Source organism: Staurois parvus, unplaced genomic scaffold (genome assembly GCF_062004578.1).
Source record: "Staurois parvus isolate SC_StPar_1 unplaced genomic scaffold, SC_StPar_1.0 ptg000242l, whole genome shotgun sequence".
Lineage (NCBI taxonomy): Eukaryota > Metazoa > Chordata > Amphibia > Anura > Ranidae > Staurois > Staurois parvus.
The window spans coordinates 2,304,779-2,322,906 of NW_028318038.1; the positions used below are offsets into that span (position 1 = coordinate 2,304,779).

An 18,128-nucleotide genomic window follows, 5' to 3' on the forward strand; every position below is an offset into this window, starting at 1 on the left:
CTACAACCAGCTGTGCTGCTACCTCCATGAGAATATGTAAGTGTAGCCTGCACAGAGGCCTATTCAATTAGACTGGCTGCTGCTAGCAAAACCACAAATGTGTACCGGTGAACAAATGCGTAAGTACAAACACAAAAATTGCGGCGCTGCCTCTACTGAAAAAATAAATAAATAAATGAACACCCTACTACATATAGGGTCCCTACAAATGTGCATATACTTCAATGCCCTATGGGCTGACAAGTATGTCCCTCCTACCCAGTGACTAAATCATGAATAAAAAACCAATATATATACTCAACGTGCTCAAACAACAAATGTGCTAAAAATAGCAAATATACAATGCCATCAAACTATGTATACAATGAACTTACATGCAAAAAAACAGTATGTATGTATATTGAAGTCCCAATCATTGTGTCCCCAAAAAATCCCCACCCGCATCCAATGTGAATACTAAGTGATACAATAGTTAATCTTCTTATCCATAGCAATTCTCTGTGCGAAGCGCTCCAATTAGTGCTCTACCTCCAGAGCCCCACTCATCACAAATAATTGACCATCTTGGATGGTAAGGCAAATATCGTAATAGATGTTGCAGCCCTCTCCTACAGAACGTTGGCCATCTGTATGGTCTTGATACCTCTATACACTGGTATATCCATATGTGGGAACACCTCTATACCAGTCGCTTGTGAAAACTCCTCCAGAACATCCACAGTACTCCTCCACCACCGTAAAAACATCAAAGGGAAACTTCCATAGTGTAACACCGTACAAAATTACACTTACATAAAAAACATGTGTATGGCACTTTAAATTCCAGCAAAAAAGCAATTCTTTCTCAGAGGACAAGTGTAGCGCTATCAGGCCCCACCCTACGCATTTCATCATATGATGTCATATGGCGAAATGTGTAGGGCGGGGCCTGATAGTGCTACACTAGTCCTCTGAGAAGGAATTGCTTTGTGCTGGGATTTAAAGTGCCTGTTATGATCCGCCAGGCGGAGCCTTCCGGCTGCCAACTGATAGACCAACCCAGAGCGTGGGGTCTAAGCCCGGGCTGTGCCTTCACCAGGGCCCCTGATGGTGGGGATGGACTTGAAACAGTCCCGGGCCAGGTCACGACCTCTGGGCGGGCCCACCAGCGGCTGGGAAGGCCTCCGGGGATGCGTGTAGGTACCGGGAGAGCCAGATATGAGGCGGATGACGGCCCCAGCAGGGTGGCACGGATAGTGGTTCCGTGGGGGGTAAGCGGGGTACCAAATCAGCGGGCAAGGAGTAGTCAGGTCACATGCAGGGTCAGCCAGGTAAATCAGTCCGTAGAATAGTCAGGATATCCGAGTCAAAACGCAGGAGCAGGCAGAGGAGTCAGGACAAGCCGGGTCAGACACAGGGGCAGGCAGCGTAGTCAGGGTCGAAAACAGGGTCACAGAACAGGAGCAGGTATCCAGGATCACATAAGACCTTGCGGCAATGGGTGACAGTGCAGGGCATCTTTAAATAGTGCGCCCTGCACTGTCATTGGCTGGCTGGGACGCGCCCCCGGCTGTCATTGGACGCCTGAGGCGCGCCCTCGACTCTCTACTGCGCATGCGCGGCGTCCTGTCAGCCGCGGCTCGCCGCCAGTGCGCATGCGCGGGGGGACGGCGCCGTGATGCAGGATTCCGGCGCCGTGATCCCTGACAGTGCCATACACATGTTTTTTATATAAGTGTAATTTTAAGTGTTTTTTACCTAATAAATACGGTGTTACGCTATGGAAGTTTCCCTTTGATGTTTTTATGGTCATTGAGAATAACCTTCTCGATCCCCTTCAGTCTGGATTTCACCCACAACACTCCACAGAAACTGCTCTCCTAAAACTCACAAATGACTTACTAACAGCTAAAACCAATGGTCACTATTCTGTACTCTTACTCTTGGATCTCTCGGCTGCCTTTGACACAGTTGACCACCCCATCCTCCTCAAAAAAACTCTACATACTTGGCCTTCATGACTGTACTCTCCATTGGTTTGAATCTTACCTATCTCACCGCACTTTCAGTGTCACTTATAACGCTACTTCCTTCTCTCCTACTCCTCTTATTGCAGGGATCCCCTAAGGTTCTGTCTGTCAGGGCTCCCAGGTGTGACCAGAGGTGTGTGACTGACGCAGGGAAACGCAGACTTCAGGTATGTGATAAACAATAGAATTTATTAACACTAACCATACAAACATAAACTCAGTGCAATACTAAAACATAATACAGTGCAAACAAACCAAACCAACCACCCACAGATAACAGTACATACAAGCAAGCGTCGTCAGGCAGGCCGGGTCAATATCAATAGGGCAGGTAGGTACAGGGGGAGCAAGCGGAGATGGGTCGGGGTCACAGGCCAGGTTCAGCAGGTAGCTAGCAGCGTAGTACAGAGGGTCAGGCAGAGGGATGGTCAGGGTCACAAGCCAGGGATCAGAACAGGTAGCAAGCAGCGTGGTACAGAGGGTCAGGCAGAGGGATGGTCAGGAGCGAGCAGGAGAAGTCAGCAGCGGTTCAGATCAGGCAGGGTCAGCAAAGGAACAGAAACAGGATGCAGGACAGATACAGGGCCCAGGACAAACACAACACCAAGGCAGAGTCTGCAAATCTGGCCATCCCTTAAATACACCAGTATCATCAGTTCCAGGTGTTAGCTGGCTGAAAGGTTGAGTCTCTGATTGCTGGGAGCACCCGCTGGCCAGCCTTGGTACTGCAGATCAAAAGGCAGGTGAGTCCCACCATTGCTGGCCAGTCCATGCCTGACAGTACCCCCCCCTCAAGGAGCGGCCTCAGGACGCTCCAAACAGTCCTAGCTGGACAAAATGTTCCACCGCCCGGGTCTGGTAACTGGCGGGATATCAAAGACTGGCACACCGGGCAGGACTCCGGGCAGCGGCACACCGGGCTGGACTCCGGGCAGAGGCACATCGGGCTGGACTCCGGGCAGAGGCACATCGGGCTGCACTCCGGGCAGAGGCACATCGGGCAGAGGCACACCGGGCCCCCAGACGGGGCGACAGGCATCGGGCCCCCAGGCGGGGCGACAGGCATCGGGCCCCCCGGCGGAGCGGCGGGCGCCAGGCCCCCAGGCGGGGCGACAGGCATCGGGCCCCCAGGCGGGGCGACAGGCATCGGGCCCCCAGGCGGGGCGACCGGCATCGGGTCCCCGGGCGGGGCGACAGGCATCGGGTCCCCGGGCGGGGCGACCGGCATCGGGTCCCCGGGCGGGGCGGCGGGCGCCGGGCCCCCAGGCGGAGCGCCGGGCCCCCAGGCCGGGCGACAGGCATCGGGCCCCCAGGCGGGGCGACAGGCATCGGGCCCCCAGGCGGGGCGACAGGCATCGGGCCCCCAGGCGGGGCGACCGGCATCGGGTCCCCAGGCGGGGCGACAGGCATCGGCCCCCCGGGCGGGGCGACCGGCATCGGGTCCCCGGGCGGGGCGACCGGCATCGGGCCCCCAGGCGGAGCGGCGGGCGCCGGACCCCCAGGTGGAGCGACAGGTCTCGGGCCCTCAGGCGGAGCGGCGGTCGCCAGACCCCCAGGTGGAGCGACAGGTCTCGGGCCCTCAGGCGGAGCGGCGGGCGCCGGACCCCCAGGCGGAGCGACAGGTCTCGGGCCCCCAGGCGAAGCGGCGGGCACCGAGTCACCAGGCACGACAGTGGGCTCCGAGTCAACTGGCATGACCGCTGGCACTGGGTCAGACATTGGATCGTCTGGCTGGACAGCGGGCATCGGGTCACCAGGCATCAGGTCATTTGGCTCGACAGCGGGCACCTCGTCATCTGGCAAGGCAGTGGGCTCCGAGTCAACTGGTATGACCGCGGGCACTGGGTCAGACATTGGATCGTCTGGCTGGACAGCGGGCATCGGGTCACCAGGCATCAAGTCATTTGGCTCGACAGCGAGCACCGCGTCATCTGGCAAGGCAGTGGGCTCCGAGTCAACAGGCATGACAGTGGTCACCGGGTCATCAGGTACCGGATTGTCTGGCTCGACAGCGGGCATCGGGTCACCAGGTATGACAGCGGGCACTGGGTCACCAGGCATCAGGTCATTTGGCTCGACAGCGGGCACCGCGTCATCTGGCAAGGCAGTGGGCTCCGAGTCAACAGGCACGACAGTGGGCACCGGGTCACCAGGCATTGGATCGTCTGGCTCGACAGCGGGCATCGGGTCACCAGGTATGACAGCGGGCCCTGGGTCACCAGGCATCAGGTCATTTGGCTCGCCAGCGGGCACCGCGTCATCTGGCAAGGCAGTGGGCACCGAGTCACCAGGTATGACAGCGGGCTCTGAGTCAATTGGCACGATAGCGGGCACCGGATCAGGTACCGGATCATCTGGATCAACAGCGGGCATCGAGTCAACTGGCCTAATAGGATCGTCAGGCTGGATCAGTTCATCATGCTGGGTAGAGGCATCAGGCTGAATGCCGGCGTCCGACTGAGTAGAGGCTTCAGGCTGAGTAGAGGCTTCAGGCTGAGTAGAGGCTTCAGGCTGAGTAGAGGCTTCAGGCTGAGTAGAGGCATCAGGCTGAGTAGAGGCATCAGGCTGAGTAGAGGCATCAGGCTGAGTAGAGGCTCCAGGCCGAGTAGAGGCTCCAGGCCGAGTAGAGGCATCAGGCCGAGTAGAGGCTTCAGGCCGAGTAGAGGCTTCAGGCAGAAGAGAGGCATCAGGCAGAAGAGAGGCATCAGGCTGAGTACAGGCATCAGGCTGAACCACGGAAGGCAGGTTCACCAGTTTAGATACTGGCAGGATGGTATTGGTTGGAAAGAATTTTCGCTTTTTTCTGGTTTTAACTACTGGAGCACTGCAAGTAAACGCAGGTCTGCAAACAAATGGAGCAGCTGGAGACAGAGAAGAACTGGAGGATGGGACAGAGGAGGGAGCAGTTGCTACAGAGGGCTTTTTTACAGGGTTAAAGGCAGGATAGGTGCAGCGAGTGGGAACAGGGTACCGACATGCGGTAGATAGCCAAGTATACTGGGCTGTAACTGGGGGAGTTGTTGGGAATACAGGAGTAGAGCTTTGAGGAAATAGATTAGAAGCAGGACTGGGTCTTTGTAAGCTGACTGAGGCTGGGTGCAACAAGTCTGTCCATGTCTGCAGTAGGGGTTGAACAAAGCTGAGCTTACACAAAGCCTGTCTGACCAAAGACTGCACTGCGTTTATACAATCTCTTAGTATCTGTGGTGAACATGTAGAATAACGCTCCAGAAAGTAACCCACATCATCCTCTAATAACCACACCAGGGACTCTACCTGGTCTGCACTAAATGGTGGCAAAAATTCATCCCTGCATTCGGGGAAACCAGATGAAACCAACTCAACACAAACCTTAATCAATGGCTGCACCATAGAGAAATCTGTGCCCTGATCTACTAGAACATGAGCGAGCCGTATACATTCTAGCAGTTCATCCCGGGTATACTCCTTCAGAGTCTGATAAGCATATTTTCTGTCATCAAGCACTAGCAGAGATAAATACTCAACCTCATCCAGATCCATCCTTCCCAGCAACAAGCCAAGATGGCTTCCCTGTGCAGCCACTTCTGGTCAGGATTGGCCTTGGTGTAATGTCAGGGCTCCCAGGTGTGACCAGAGGTGTGTGACTGACGCAGGGAAACGCAGACTTCAGGTATGTGATAAACAATATAATTTAACCATACAAACATAAACGCAGTGCAATACTAAACAGGATGCAGGACAGATACAGGGCCCAGTACAAACACAACACCAAGGCAGAGTCTGCAAGTCTGGCCATCCCTTAAATACACCAGTATCATCAGTTCCAGGTGTTAGCTGGCTGAAAGGTTGAGTCTCTGATTGCTGGGTGCACCCACTGGCCAGCCCTGGTACTGCAGATCAAAAGGCAGGTGAGTCCCACCATTGCTGGCCGGTCCATTCCTGACACTGTCCTTGGACCTCTCCTATACTTGATGTACACTTTTTCCCTGGGTCAGCTGAGAACTTTCCATGGTTTCCAATACCACACACATCTATCGCTCTACTTCTCAGCTCACCCCATCTGTTTCCTCACGTATCACTGATTTACTAACAGACATATCAAACTGGATGTCACACCACTTCCTAAAACTCAATCTATCCAAAACTCAGCTCATAATATTTCCTCCCCCACGTGCCTCTTCCCCTGATTTCTCGGTCAAAATCAATAGCACATCTATCAACCCGTCCCCGCAAGCCAGGGTGCTAGGGGTAGCCCTCGATTCTGAACTATCCTTTCAGGCCCACATCCAATCCCTGTCCAAATTATGCTGCCTTAACCTCCGCAACATCTCCAGAATACGACCCTTTTTAACCAATGAAACCACAAACAAAGCTTCTAATTGTTATCTCTCGCCTCGACTACTGCAACTCCTTCCTCATTGGCTTACCTTTACATAGATTATCACCCCTTCAGTCCATCATAAATGCTGCCAGGCTCATCCACCTTACCAACCATTCAGTGTTTGCTACACCTCTCTGCCAATCCCTTGACTGGCTTCCGCTCACCCAATAAATAAAATTCAAAATACTAAACAACTTACAAAGCCATCCACAACTCTGCCCCCAGCTACATCACCAACCTGGTCTCAAAATATCAACCAAACTTCTCTCTTCAATCCTCCCAAGACCTTCTGCTCTCTAGTTCGCATGTCACCTCCTCCCATGCTCGCCTGCAGGACTTCTCCCGAGCTTCTCACACCCTATGGAACTCCCTACCCCAATCTGTTCAACTATTTCCTAATCTCCTTTTCTTTAAAGAAGCCTATCCTGCTTCTAACTAGTAAACTGTGTTTTACTTCCTCCATCAGCTCATCCCCCATTACCTTTTGTATCACTCAATCCTTCCTCTTAGATTGTAAGCTCTAACGAGCAGGGCCCTCTGTTGCTCTTGTACCAAATTGTATTGTAACTGCTGGCGCTGTATAAATCCTGTATAATAATATAATAATATACTATGACTGCAATCCACCTCTGATTCGTTAGAAATACCCTCAGAGATCAAGTTATCACCTCGCCTCTTGGTCAAAGCTTCTCTATACATATTGTGACAGTGTGAGACCATGCCACTATCTAAATGGACATAAAAGTGACACTGGATTCTCAAAACTGCAGTTTGAGAAGTTCTGGTAGGTTGATTGTGAATGGAGTGTTCTATGCTTTCTCCAGTAGTAGTTTGGTAGTCCTGGATCGGGACGGGAGCTTGAAGGTTCCAAAGAGTATTGAGTGGGATGGAAACTTCAATCCTGTGTCCAGGTTTTGCTTGACTCTTGTAGCTTGTGTGAGGGCACAGGTCTGCAGGGTCATTATACTGTAAGGCAGATCTGATCATAGCTCAGTGTAGGTGGAGTTGGAGTTGTTGCAACCAGGAGAGAGGTGTGCTCCTGTTGTTGTGCTCCTGTTTGTAGACCAAGGCAATATCCTTGAGACAGCACTCCATGTGGGGCAGGCTCCAGGCCATTGGACCAAGAGATTTGGGCCAGCTGAAAGAGTCTGGGACACTGGAGCTGAGTAAACTGAGAGAGTCCAGGGGAGCCAGAGGGTGAGACTTAGCGGAGTGAGAGCACCTGGGGTATCAAGAGAACCTGTTCCTAGGGGCTAAGAGTTGGCACGTGCAGCAGGGTACTGCAATTAAAACTGAGTGAGCTTAAGAGCCAGGTGGATCTGCATTTTTGTTTGTTGCAAAGCTGAAACCCTGGAGAGGGAAACTTTAGATTATAAAGACTTTGTTTTTCTTTCTTAATAAAAGTGAGTTACTGGGCCCTTAACTATAGTTCCTGTCTGCCATGGACTTACTGTACAAACGCATCTACCAAGAGAGCTAAAGACCCTCACATCACAATTTGTAACACTATTCTTCCATCACCTATCAGAAAACAATGTTTGTTCAATTGTAGATTTGTACTACTTCTTGTACCTGTTAAAACTGACTTTGCCATTGCTGCGACGTTGAATAACGGTCCACCCCCCTCCATCAGACATGTCACAGAAAACAGTGACTGGTTCAGTGAGTGGTTTGGGTAGTATGCGATAATAGCCATTTTCTTTTCTTCCACTCTCAAATACTGCTGAACAATCTGTAGAAAATGGAAGTTAGACGTCACATACTGTATTCATACACCATACTTGGCAGGGCAAGCTATTCAGCAGGTTCATAAGAAAGGTGGCTGTAGAAGAGCATTCATCATCCATGCTGTTAGGGTTGTAGAATATTGTCTGTGGCTTAAAGGGATGCAGAGTGCAGGGGTCCAGGAGTAAGTGATGCAAAGGTTCAGGAGTAAGGGATACAGAGGTCAGGGGTCAGTAGTGACGCAGAGTTCAGAGGTTAGAAATCATTGATTCAGAGTTCAGGTGTCAGTAGTGATGCATAGTTCACAGGTCAGTAGTAAGTGACGCAGAGTTTAGAGGTCAGTAGTAAGTAATGCAATGTACATAGGTCAGTAATATGTGTTGCAGAGTTCAGGGATCAGTAATAAGTGATACAATGTTCATAGGTCAGGAGTAAGAGATGCAGAGTTCAAGGGGTCAGTAGTAAGTAACACAGAGTTCATAGGTCAGTAGTAAGTGACACAGAGTCCATAGGTCAGTAGTAAGTGATGCAGAGTTCAGGGGTCAGTAGTACGTAACGCAGAGTTCATAGGTCAGTAGTAAGTGATGCAGAGTTCATAGGTCAGTTGTAAGGCGAAGTTCATAGGTCAGTAGTGACGCAGAGTTCATAGGTCAGTAGTAAGTGATGCAGAGTTCAGGGGTCAGTAGTACATAACGCAGAGTTCATAGGTCAGTAGTAGGTGACACAGAGTTCAGAGGTCAGTAATATGTGTTGCAGAGTTCATAGGTCAGTAGTAAGTGACGCAGAGTTCAGGGGTCAGTAGTACGTAACGCAGAGTTTATAGGTCAGTAATAGGTGACACAGAGTTCATAGGTCAGTAGTAAGTGACGCAGAGTTCAGGGGTCAGTAGTAAGTAACGCAGAGTTCATAGGTCAGTAATATGTGGTGCAGAGTTCAGGGGTCAGTGGTAAGTGACCCTCTGTCCCACAGTACAGCCACACAGCCCTCCCCTGCACAGCTTACCACCATCCCTGAACTCGTGGTGGTTCCTTCCTTAGTGTGGGCTCTCTTCCTGCTTGCCCCTTAGGTGGGGCTATCAGGATTGTTATTAACATTAGCAGTGGCCAATCACAGCCCTCCTCCCCATGGAAACAGCAACCTGCCCTCCCAGCAGGATGGGCCTTTGCTGCAGCTGCAATTGTTAATCACAGATGCAGCAAAGACAGAGAACACAACGGCACTTCCCCATGTTATACAGTATAATGTGTGAGGGCACAGTGTGTCCCCCTCCTTGGGGCCCGTGTGCATAGCACACATTGTACCCATGGAGAATATGCCACTCTATATTTATCTTTCTAGAGACTCTGTTTTTGAGAAGCCTCTGCTTCCTTTCTGCATCAAGTTTTCTATATTTCCGTGTGTGTGAAAAACTTGCTCCTCTCTGATTGAAGTGGTTCCTCTTGCCAACTCATACTTCAGTACAATGACGTACACGCTAGGAGAAACACAGCGGTTCACAGGTGGAACAAGTGTTTTACGGTTAAATACCTGCAGTTGCTGAGGGGCAGAGATGCAGCGACTTTTCAGTCTGAGACAGTCAGGTGATCTGAATTTGCAAACATGTTGCAGGATGTGGTCTTATTTCAGGGATTGCGGACATGTTTTTAACAGGGTGTTAGGCATGTATTTCCTACTTTCCACCACCACTAGATGCCTCCACTCATCTTTAGTTCCTTATTTAGAATTGTTTTGCAGGGAATGTTTATCCCTTTTGCACTATCTAGGATATGATGGAGTCATGCATGACACCAGCGTGTCCTTTGCCATGGACTCTGGAAGACATCTTGGGAGAACAAACATCAGAAAATAAAGTGCATCTATTTTGTAATGTTGGGGCCTTACTTGAGGCCTACTATATTACAAATTGTCCAACTCATAATGTCTTTATGAGTGAATGTACTTGTGTTTTATAGCCTTCAATCAGATTCTTCCCTTCATATAAATAAAGCTTAAAGCTTTGAAAGTCACCAACCTTTATTATAAACAATAAGGTTCCCAGAGGTAGAGGGCAGCTGGACATCCTCCAGTAGGCTTTTGGTCAGGCTGTTTTTATACACTTTGCTTTTGATTGAGTGATAATTGTTTTCTTTGAGGTCCTTCAGCTGAAGTTTCCCCAGCTCCAGCATGTTTTCCAAAATCTGGATCCGGTGCTGCAGTTTAGCATTGTCTATTTGGCAAATTTCTAGGTCCTTCCGCAAAGAAATAGAAGAAAATGAATAATGCTGTAAAATCCAAAAATGTAGAAACTGAACCTGAAGTCACATGACAGATCCATTTCTTTTTTACATTTATTGTATTTATCTTTTATCATTACCTTTTTCACTGCCCTATGGAATGCTTTGGGTTTCTAGTTGATTGGATCAGCCTTAAAAGTACAGCAAACATTTAAACCAGGGTTCTCCAAACTTTCTGAACAAAGGGCCAGTTTACTGTCCTTCAGAATTTAGGGGTGCTGAATTGTGGTCAGTGGGAGTAGAAAATGTCCTGACATCAGTGAAAGTAAACAATGTCCCATCTTTTCCCATCTATTATTGGAAATATTAGTGCCCCATTGTTGGTGCCAGTGGGAGGAATAGTGCTCCATCATTGATGTCAATATGAGGAATGGTGCCCCGCTGTTGGTGTCAGTAGGAGGAATGATGCCTCATCATTGTTATTAGTGGGAGAAATAGTACCCCATAACTGGTGTTAGTGGGAGCAGTAGCGCCCCATTATTGATGTCAGTGGAAGGAATAGTGCCCCATCATTGGGGTCAGTGGGAAGAATAATGCCTCATCATTGGTGTCATTGGGAAGAATAGTGCCCCATCATTAATATCAGTGGAAGAAACAGTGCCCCATCATTGGTATCAGAGGAGGGAATAGTGCCCCATCATTGGTATCAGTGGAAAGAATAATTCCCCATCATTGGTATCAGTGGGAGTAATAGTGCCCCATAATTAATATCAGTGGAAGGAATAGTGCCCCATCATTGGGGTCAGTGGAAGGAATAATTCCCCATCATTGGTATCAGTGGAAGGAACAGTGCCCCATCATTGGTATCAGTGGAAGGAACAGTGCCCCATCATTGGTATCAGTGGAAGGAACAGTGCCCCATCATTGGTATCAGTGGAAGGAACAGTGCCCCATCATTGGTATCAGTGGAAGGAATAGTACACCATCATTAATATCAGTGGAAGGAATAGTACCCCATCATTAATATCAGTGGAAGGAATAGTGCCCCATCATTGGTATCAGTGGAAGGAATAGTTCCCCATCATTGGTATCAGTGGAAGGAATAGTGCCCCATCATTGGTGTCAGTGAGAGGAAAAGTGCCCCATCATTGGTATCAGTGGGAGGAATAGTGCCCCATCATTGGTATCAGTGGGAGGAATAGTGCCCCATCATTGGCATCATTGGAAGGAATAATGCCCCATCATTGATGTCAGTGGGAGGAATAGTGCCCCACTGGTGTCAGTGCAGGAATTATTGCCCCATTGTTGTCAGTGTCGGCATCAGTATGAGGAATAGCACCCCAAGGGGCGGACAAAAGTATGCAAAGGGCCACATTCGATCCCTGGACCACAGTTTGGAGACCACTGATTTAAACCATTAACATTAGTGCACAGTTGAGTATGCAACCATGCACACATATAACAGTAGATAGAAGATACCACTAATATCATTATATACTGTAGCAAGTTGCTACATTATATCAATTAGGCAGCCCAAAGTCAGACCCAACGAACAGGCAGATATCATTCTAAGGAGTTGAAGATCTGCCACAATACATGGGAAACAAAGACATGCAGTATATTCGGTAGTAAAATAAATGAATAAAGTGCAGCGCTTAAAATATCAGATAAATAGCAGATAAATGGATAAAAAATTGTCTATAATTTGTCTAATTAATAGTTTAAAAGTTCATACAATCAATAAAATTTGTATATAGCACTAATAGGAACTTCCACAATTTCAGGTGATTTGTAAAAGCTTGTGACAGATATATGTCAGAAATGCGCACTCACCGGCTGCACATAGAAAATGCGCATAAATAACCATCAAGTGTGAGTGTGAACCAGCAGGTAAAATATGAGGCATCCCTCAGGAAAATGTGTCATCAAGCTTGCGTGAAGAGACGGTCTGCTGAACTCAGAGGACTCCCTTAAGGATGTATGGATATAACAACCTAGATGACAGGGCTCCCTCCTCTGGATGTTGAATAAAGTGGAAGTAGTGCTGCGGATCTATTATCCCCTCAATGGGGAGCCAAAAAGAAATGAAGTGCCAATAGTGCAGTATTTTGGAACTTTATTGAATGAATAATATAATTGTAAAATAGAATTTGTAGGGTGCAAGTACATAAAACAATGCCAAGTACCTGTAGTTATTTCACTACTTGGCATTATTTTATGTACTTGCACCCTACAAATTCTATTTTACAATTATATTATTCATTCAATAAAGTTCCAAAATACTGCACTATTGGCACTTCATTTCTTTTTGGCTCTCTTCACCCAAGCTTGATGACACATTTTCCTGAGGGATGCCTCATATTTTACCTGCTGGTTCACACTTCGTTTGATGGTTATTTCTGCGCATTTCCTATGTGCAGTCAGTGAGTGCGCATTTCTGCCATATATCTGTCACAAGCTTTTACGAATCACCTGAAATTGTGGAAGTTCCTATTGGTGCTATATATACGAATTTTATTGATTGCATGAACTTTTAAACTATTATTCAGATGAATTATAGATGATTTTTTATCCATTTATCTGCTATTTATCTGATATTTTAAGCGCTGCACTTTATTCATTTATTTTACTATTAGTAAGTGAGGTTATTGTGATTCTCTCAGGTGTTCTAGCTGCTATTTATATATATTTCTATATATTCAAATTATTTTGAGCGCTCGCTTTACCTTCTTTTATCACTATATTCGGTACATTTTACCAGTTCTCTGTAGGAGAGTACAAGGTTAAGCCCTAGTTACACTGAGATTTCTCAACAGAAAGTGCCTATAATGGCCTGAGGTATGCAATATGGTACCCCAGAAAGGACAAAAATGATCCAATAATTACAAGCAATGCAAGTGAATTACATAGTACTGTGTGTGGCCATTATAAAGCTGGTCATACTCTAGAAGAATTTTGTTAGAAATTATTTCCATTAAGAACAATCGTTCCATTTTTTTAACTGGTAATTTGGCCATACATGGGTCAGTTCTTACATTCAGCCAGCACTTTGAACAAAGTAAATTGACCGAATTCCCCCATCCACAAAGTTGAAGTTGATGGGGGAATCCTCCCTGCTGTGCTATTGTGTTCTTACAGTGGGGAGACTCCCCAACCACCAGAATACACAGATCAGTGCTGTAGCCTATTGCCTGTTACACTGATCGAGGGGCTTTTGTCTGAGAGGGCAGTTGAACAGAAGTCGATTGGTAGATCGACTTCTGTTCAATCACAGTGGCCATATGTGGATCGAAATTCGTCCATTCCCTGCTAAACTGTCTGAATTTGGATCCATGTATGGCCAGTTTAGTGGAGTTGAATTGATGTTTATATTCAACCTCAGTGATGAGAAAATTCAACGGAGCAGAATGGAAACATTTTCTTGAATTAACAAATTTCTAAAAGTGAACGGGGTTATTTATTGGGAAAGTCCATGCACTCCAATCAGGGGCGGACTGACAACTCATGGGGCAACCGGGCAATAGGGGATCATGGGGCCCCTGTGTCCTTGCCCAAATTAAAAAAAGCCTATGAAAAAGGTACCAGGGGCATCTCATGGGGCCCCCTACTGACCCCGGGACCCTCGGGCAGTGCCGAGTTTCCAAATGGTCAGTCTGCCCCTGACTCCAATATCGAATGTTAAAAGCACACATAATTTCCTTATTTGTATTTCAAATGTCATTCATCAAGTCATTGAATGTATTTATTAGTACACAAAATGGCCACTGCCCCAGTCTATAACTGGCCTTCACAGCAAGGAACACATGGACTGGCGACGCATGTTAAACAACAAAAGAGAAAAGTTCCCAGCTCAACTTGCCAGCCAGCATGCAAACAAACCGAATTAACTTGTCTAACAGTATGCATTAAAAACAAGGGTTTAGTTAGCACACATTTGCAAATACATACGTAAGCTACAGAGCCTCGTCACGGCACCCTGATATTCTGTAGTTCCTAACCCTACAAAATTTGGGAGCCACCATAGTAGAGGCACATGTATTTAATGGATAGATCAAGGGCAGATGAACTTGAGGGAGCCCACCCCTCCTTAAAAGGTACAGGAGAGCACTGGACACCCAGCATGTAGCACAATGGCAGCTAAAGTGTCCAGTGCTCCCCCCCCCTCACCAAAAATGCAACAGTACAATAAATGGCCACTTCTCCAGTCTATAACTGCCCTTCACAGCAAGGAACACATGGATGGGCAACGCATGTCACACATAATTTCCTTATTTGTTCTTCAAATGTCATTCCTCAAGTCATTGAGTGTATTGATTAGGGTTCCACTGATACTGATACCGGTATCGGTGCCAATACTAAGTATTTGCACGAATACTTGTGCAAATGCACCAATACGTGAAACTGATACCTTTGCGGTGCGATTTGAGCCCATACAAAATGAATGGGCTCAAACTGCATTTTAAAGAATTGCATGTTACTACTTTTATTTTTGTAATATATAGTTCTTTGTAACTTTTATTTTTGCTTTTGAAAAAAATTTGGTTAAGAAAAATTACGTGATAAAAAAAAAAAAAAAAATCTCATGTGATATGAACAGGAATGAGGTAGAATTCCTGTCCGAATCACGTGTGATTTCACTGCAGGTGCAATGCGATTTGCAGTGTGAATTAAGCCATTCATTTTGTATAGGATCAATTCGCAATGCAAAGGTATTGGTGAACGGTACCGGCGAGTACTTAAGCACAAGTATCGGTGCTCACTGATAAAAAAACAGTATTGGTGCAACCCTAGTATTGATAACAATTTCCTCCTAATGTTTGTTTGAAAATCTACCAGTGTATGGCCATCTTTAGTTCTGAGGGTTTTCTGAGGGACATATTTTTAACAAATTATCAAATCTAGGCACATTCATCTGCAATTGGTTACTCATTGACCATACTGTACATGCATTGGCAAATTATGTCATTTCTCTGTAGTGTGGGCAGGGGGTCAATTCCTGCCAAGGCAAATTAGGATTTTATGACTAAAGTCATCATTTGAAGGGAGTCGAGTAAGTGGAGAGCATGTAAGAGCGAGACGAACCAGATCATCCTCGGTAATCGATGAGGGAATTGTTTATTAAATCAGTCATTCACCCTCTCCAGAGAGCAGAAGAAAAAAGACAGCTTGGGTCAAGCAGATGTAACATTTACTATAGAAATTCATCAAATATTTCTAAGATCTGTAGCTGTAATTTAAAAATGGCAGATCAGATATGAAGTACATTTTTATGTCGTGGGGGGCTGGGGATCATGCATTTTGTATTGCGAAAAATTTGTAAACCGAAACATGGTTTCCCTTAGGAATGCATTGAAAACCAATTAATCCATTCCGAGGTCAGAAAAAAGTACATGATAGGACAAAAGGACATGATAAAAAAAAATTTGTAAATGCATTGAAAACCAATGAATCTGTTTGTATTGCAAAAAAAATTTGTAAACCCAGCCATTATTTTCAGTGGACTTTCATTCATAAACCGAAAATTACGTTAACCGAGGTGATCGTAAACCGTGGTATTCCTGTATTAAAAATCTACCTTTACCCAGTACCTTTGGTATCCAGTAGATGTCACTACTTGACATGGTTTAGAAATTACTAAGCAAGTTTGCAGACTTAAAGCGGAGTTCCGCTCACTCTGTAAAAAAATAAAAGTCAGCAGCTACAAAAACTGTAGCTACTGACTTTTAAAAAACAGCCACTCACCTGTCCCATGATCACGCGTTGCCCCCGCCGCAGCCCATTTCACCAGCCGTCCTGTATTCCAGGTGCCGGCATCTTCAGTGTGGGCACCCGGCTGTGACAGCTTGCGGCTTCACAGCTGGGTGCCCACTGCGCATGCGGGAGTAGCGCTGCGCTTCCTGAATGGCTCCGTCGTCTTCTGGTACCTATCACGTGTCCCACAAGACTTCGGGGAGGGTGGGTAAGAGGACAACTTCCGTTTCCGATTTCCTAGGCAATTGCAGCAGAAGCGGGAGTGGGTACCTGTCAAATTCGGGTACCCATTCCCCCCCCTGCTCCCCAAAGGTGCCAATCCTTAATGGGGAGCGGGGGACCAATCTTTAAAGTGGAACTTCCCCTTTTGGGTGGAACTCCGCTTTAAAAAAAAAAAGTTTCTGTCAGGGCTTGTTCCCACCATGATGCAGAGACGTCACTTTTTCTGCCCGGGTTCTGCAAGGACACAATGAAATCAATCATTCTCTATGTGCCCTGTTCACACCACAACACTGGTATCACATGCAGATTTTTTCTGCATAGGAATATAAAACTCATTGCAGCGCGCATGAAAACTGATGTCTCTGCAAGTGAAATCTGCGCGTCCTTTTCCATCCTTTTTTCTGCATTTATAGTATGAACGAGCCCTTAGACTTCAGTTAATAAAAATGGACTGGCCTTCACTTTTCTGCTGATTAATTTCTGCACATTGACCAAAAGAATGCAACGCAGAAAAACGCAGAAGAACGCAGGAAAACGCCACCAATTGCGGCAAATGCTGCTAAACACTAATGCAAAAATGCTAAAAAAAGCTGAAAAACTCACATTTTTAACGTGACTTTACACAGCTAACGTTACCAGCGTTATTAAAACGCCCCGTGTGCATGGAGCCTAAAGATAATTGAACTACAGTTGCAAGAAAAAGTATGTGAACCCCTTGGAATTACGTGGAGTTTTGCATGAATTGGGCATAAAATGTGCTCTGAACGTCATCTAAGTCACAACAATAGAAGAACACAGTCTGCTGAACATAATACTACACAAACATTAGATGTTGCCATGGTTTAATTGCACATAACATGTAAACATTCACAGTGCAGGGAGGAAAAAGTATGTGAGGCCCTAGCTTAATGACTTCTCCCAGAGCTAATTGGAGCCAGGAGTGAGCCAACCTTGACTCCAATCAGTGTGATGATATTGGATGTGTTGCTGACAGCTGTCCTGCCCTCACATCAGACAGTGCTTCTTGAAACCAGTAAACCCAAAACAGGTGTGTGTTTTTTAAGGGCAGGACAGCTGTCAGCAACACATCCAATATCATCACACTGATTGGAGTCAAGGTTGGCTCACTCCTGACTCCAATTAGCTCTGGGAGAAGTCATTAAGCTAGGGCCTCACATACTTTTTCCTCCCTGCACTGTGAATGTTTACATGTTATGTGCAATTAAACCATGGCAACATCTAATGTTTGTGTAGTATTATGTTCAGCAGACTGTGTTCTTCTCTTGTTGTGACTTAGATGACGTTCAGAGGACATTTTATGCCCAATTCATGCAAAACGCCACGTAATCCCAAGAGGTTCACATACTTTTTCTTGCAACTGTACAATGTGCAATGAATATACATTTTGACCATAGGTACTCTTTTAATTTTGACTTTTTCTTACAAAATCCCTCCGGTACCACGTTTCTAAATAAGCAGAAATGTCAGTCTATTACCATTTTCATGCGTGGTCCCCTGATGCATTGTAAAAATCAGTCCTACTCACCGAAAGTCTTGGGGCAGACAGAGCCAAATGTGGAAAAGACAGAGCTAAAACCAAAGGCAGCATGGATAACAACGGCATTGTGCTGTCAGCCTTTTAAAAAGACAAAATAGAGAAAAAATCATTTGCTATAGGTAGGTTGGAATATCAAGCAAAAAATAGACTAAATTGGTGATTAATACAACTAATATTATGTAATGTGATTGAATTATTGACACTGGACTCTGGCTGCTTTCATTGGTATGTGACTCCATTTGGAGATTGTCTCTCACTTCCTGCTCCAGTGCACCCACACAAGAAAT

General features: G+C 46.5%; 1 protein-coding gene across 1 annotated transcript in view; it reads right to left on the bottom strand.

Annotated features, from left to right (window-relative positions):
- The window catches only part of LOC149459965 (fibrinogen-like protein 1), a 35,498-nt gene that overhangs the window by 12,578 nt on the left and 4,792 nt on the right, over window positions 1-18,128 (bottom strand). The window contains exons 2-4 of the mRNA XM_089680343.1: window positions 17,830-17,919; window positions 10,109-10,325; window positions 7,945-8,104 (exon numbers count right to left, since the gene is read on the bottom strand). Coding sequence (XP_089536469.1) covers window positions 7,945-8,104; window positions 10,109-10,325; window positions 17,830-17,907 — 455 coding nt within the window. The 5' untranslated portion in view covers window positions 17,908-17,919. The remainder of the gene's footprint in view (window positions 1-7,944; window positions 8,105-10,108; window positions 10,326-17,829; window positions 17,920-18,128) is intronic.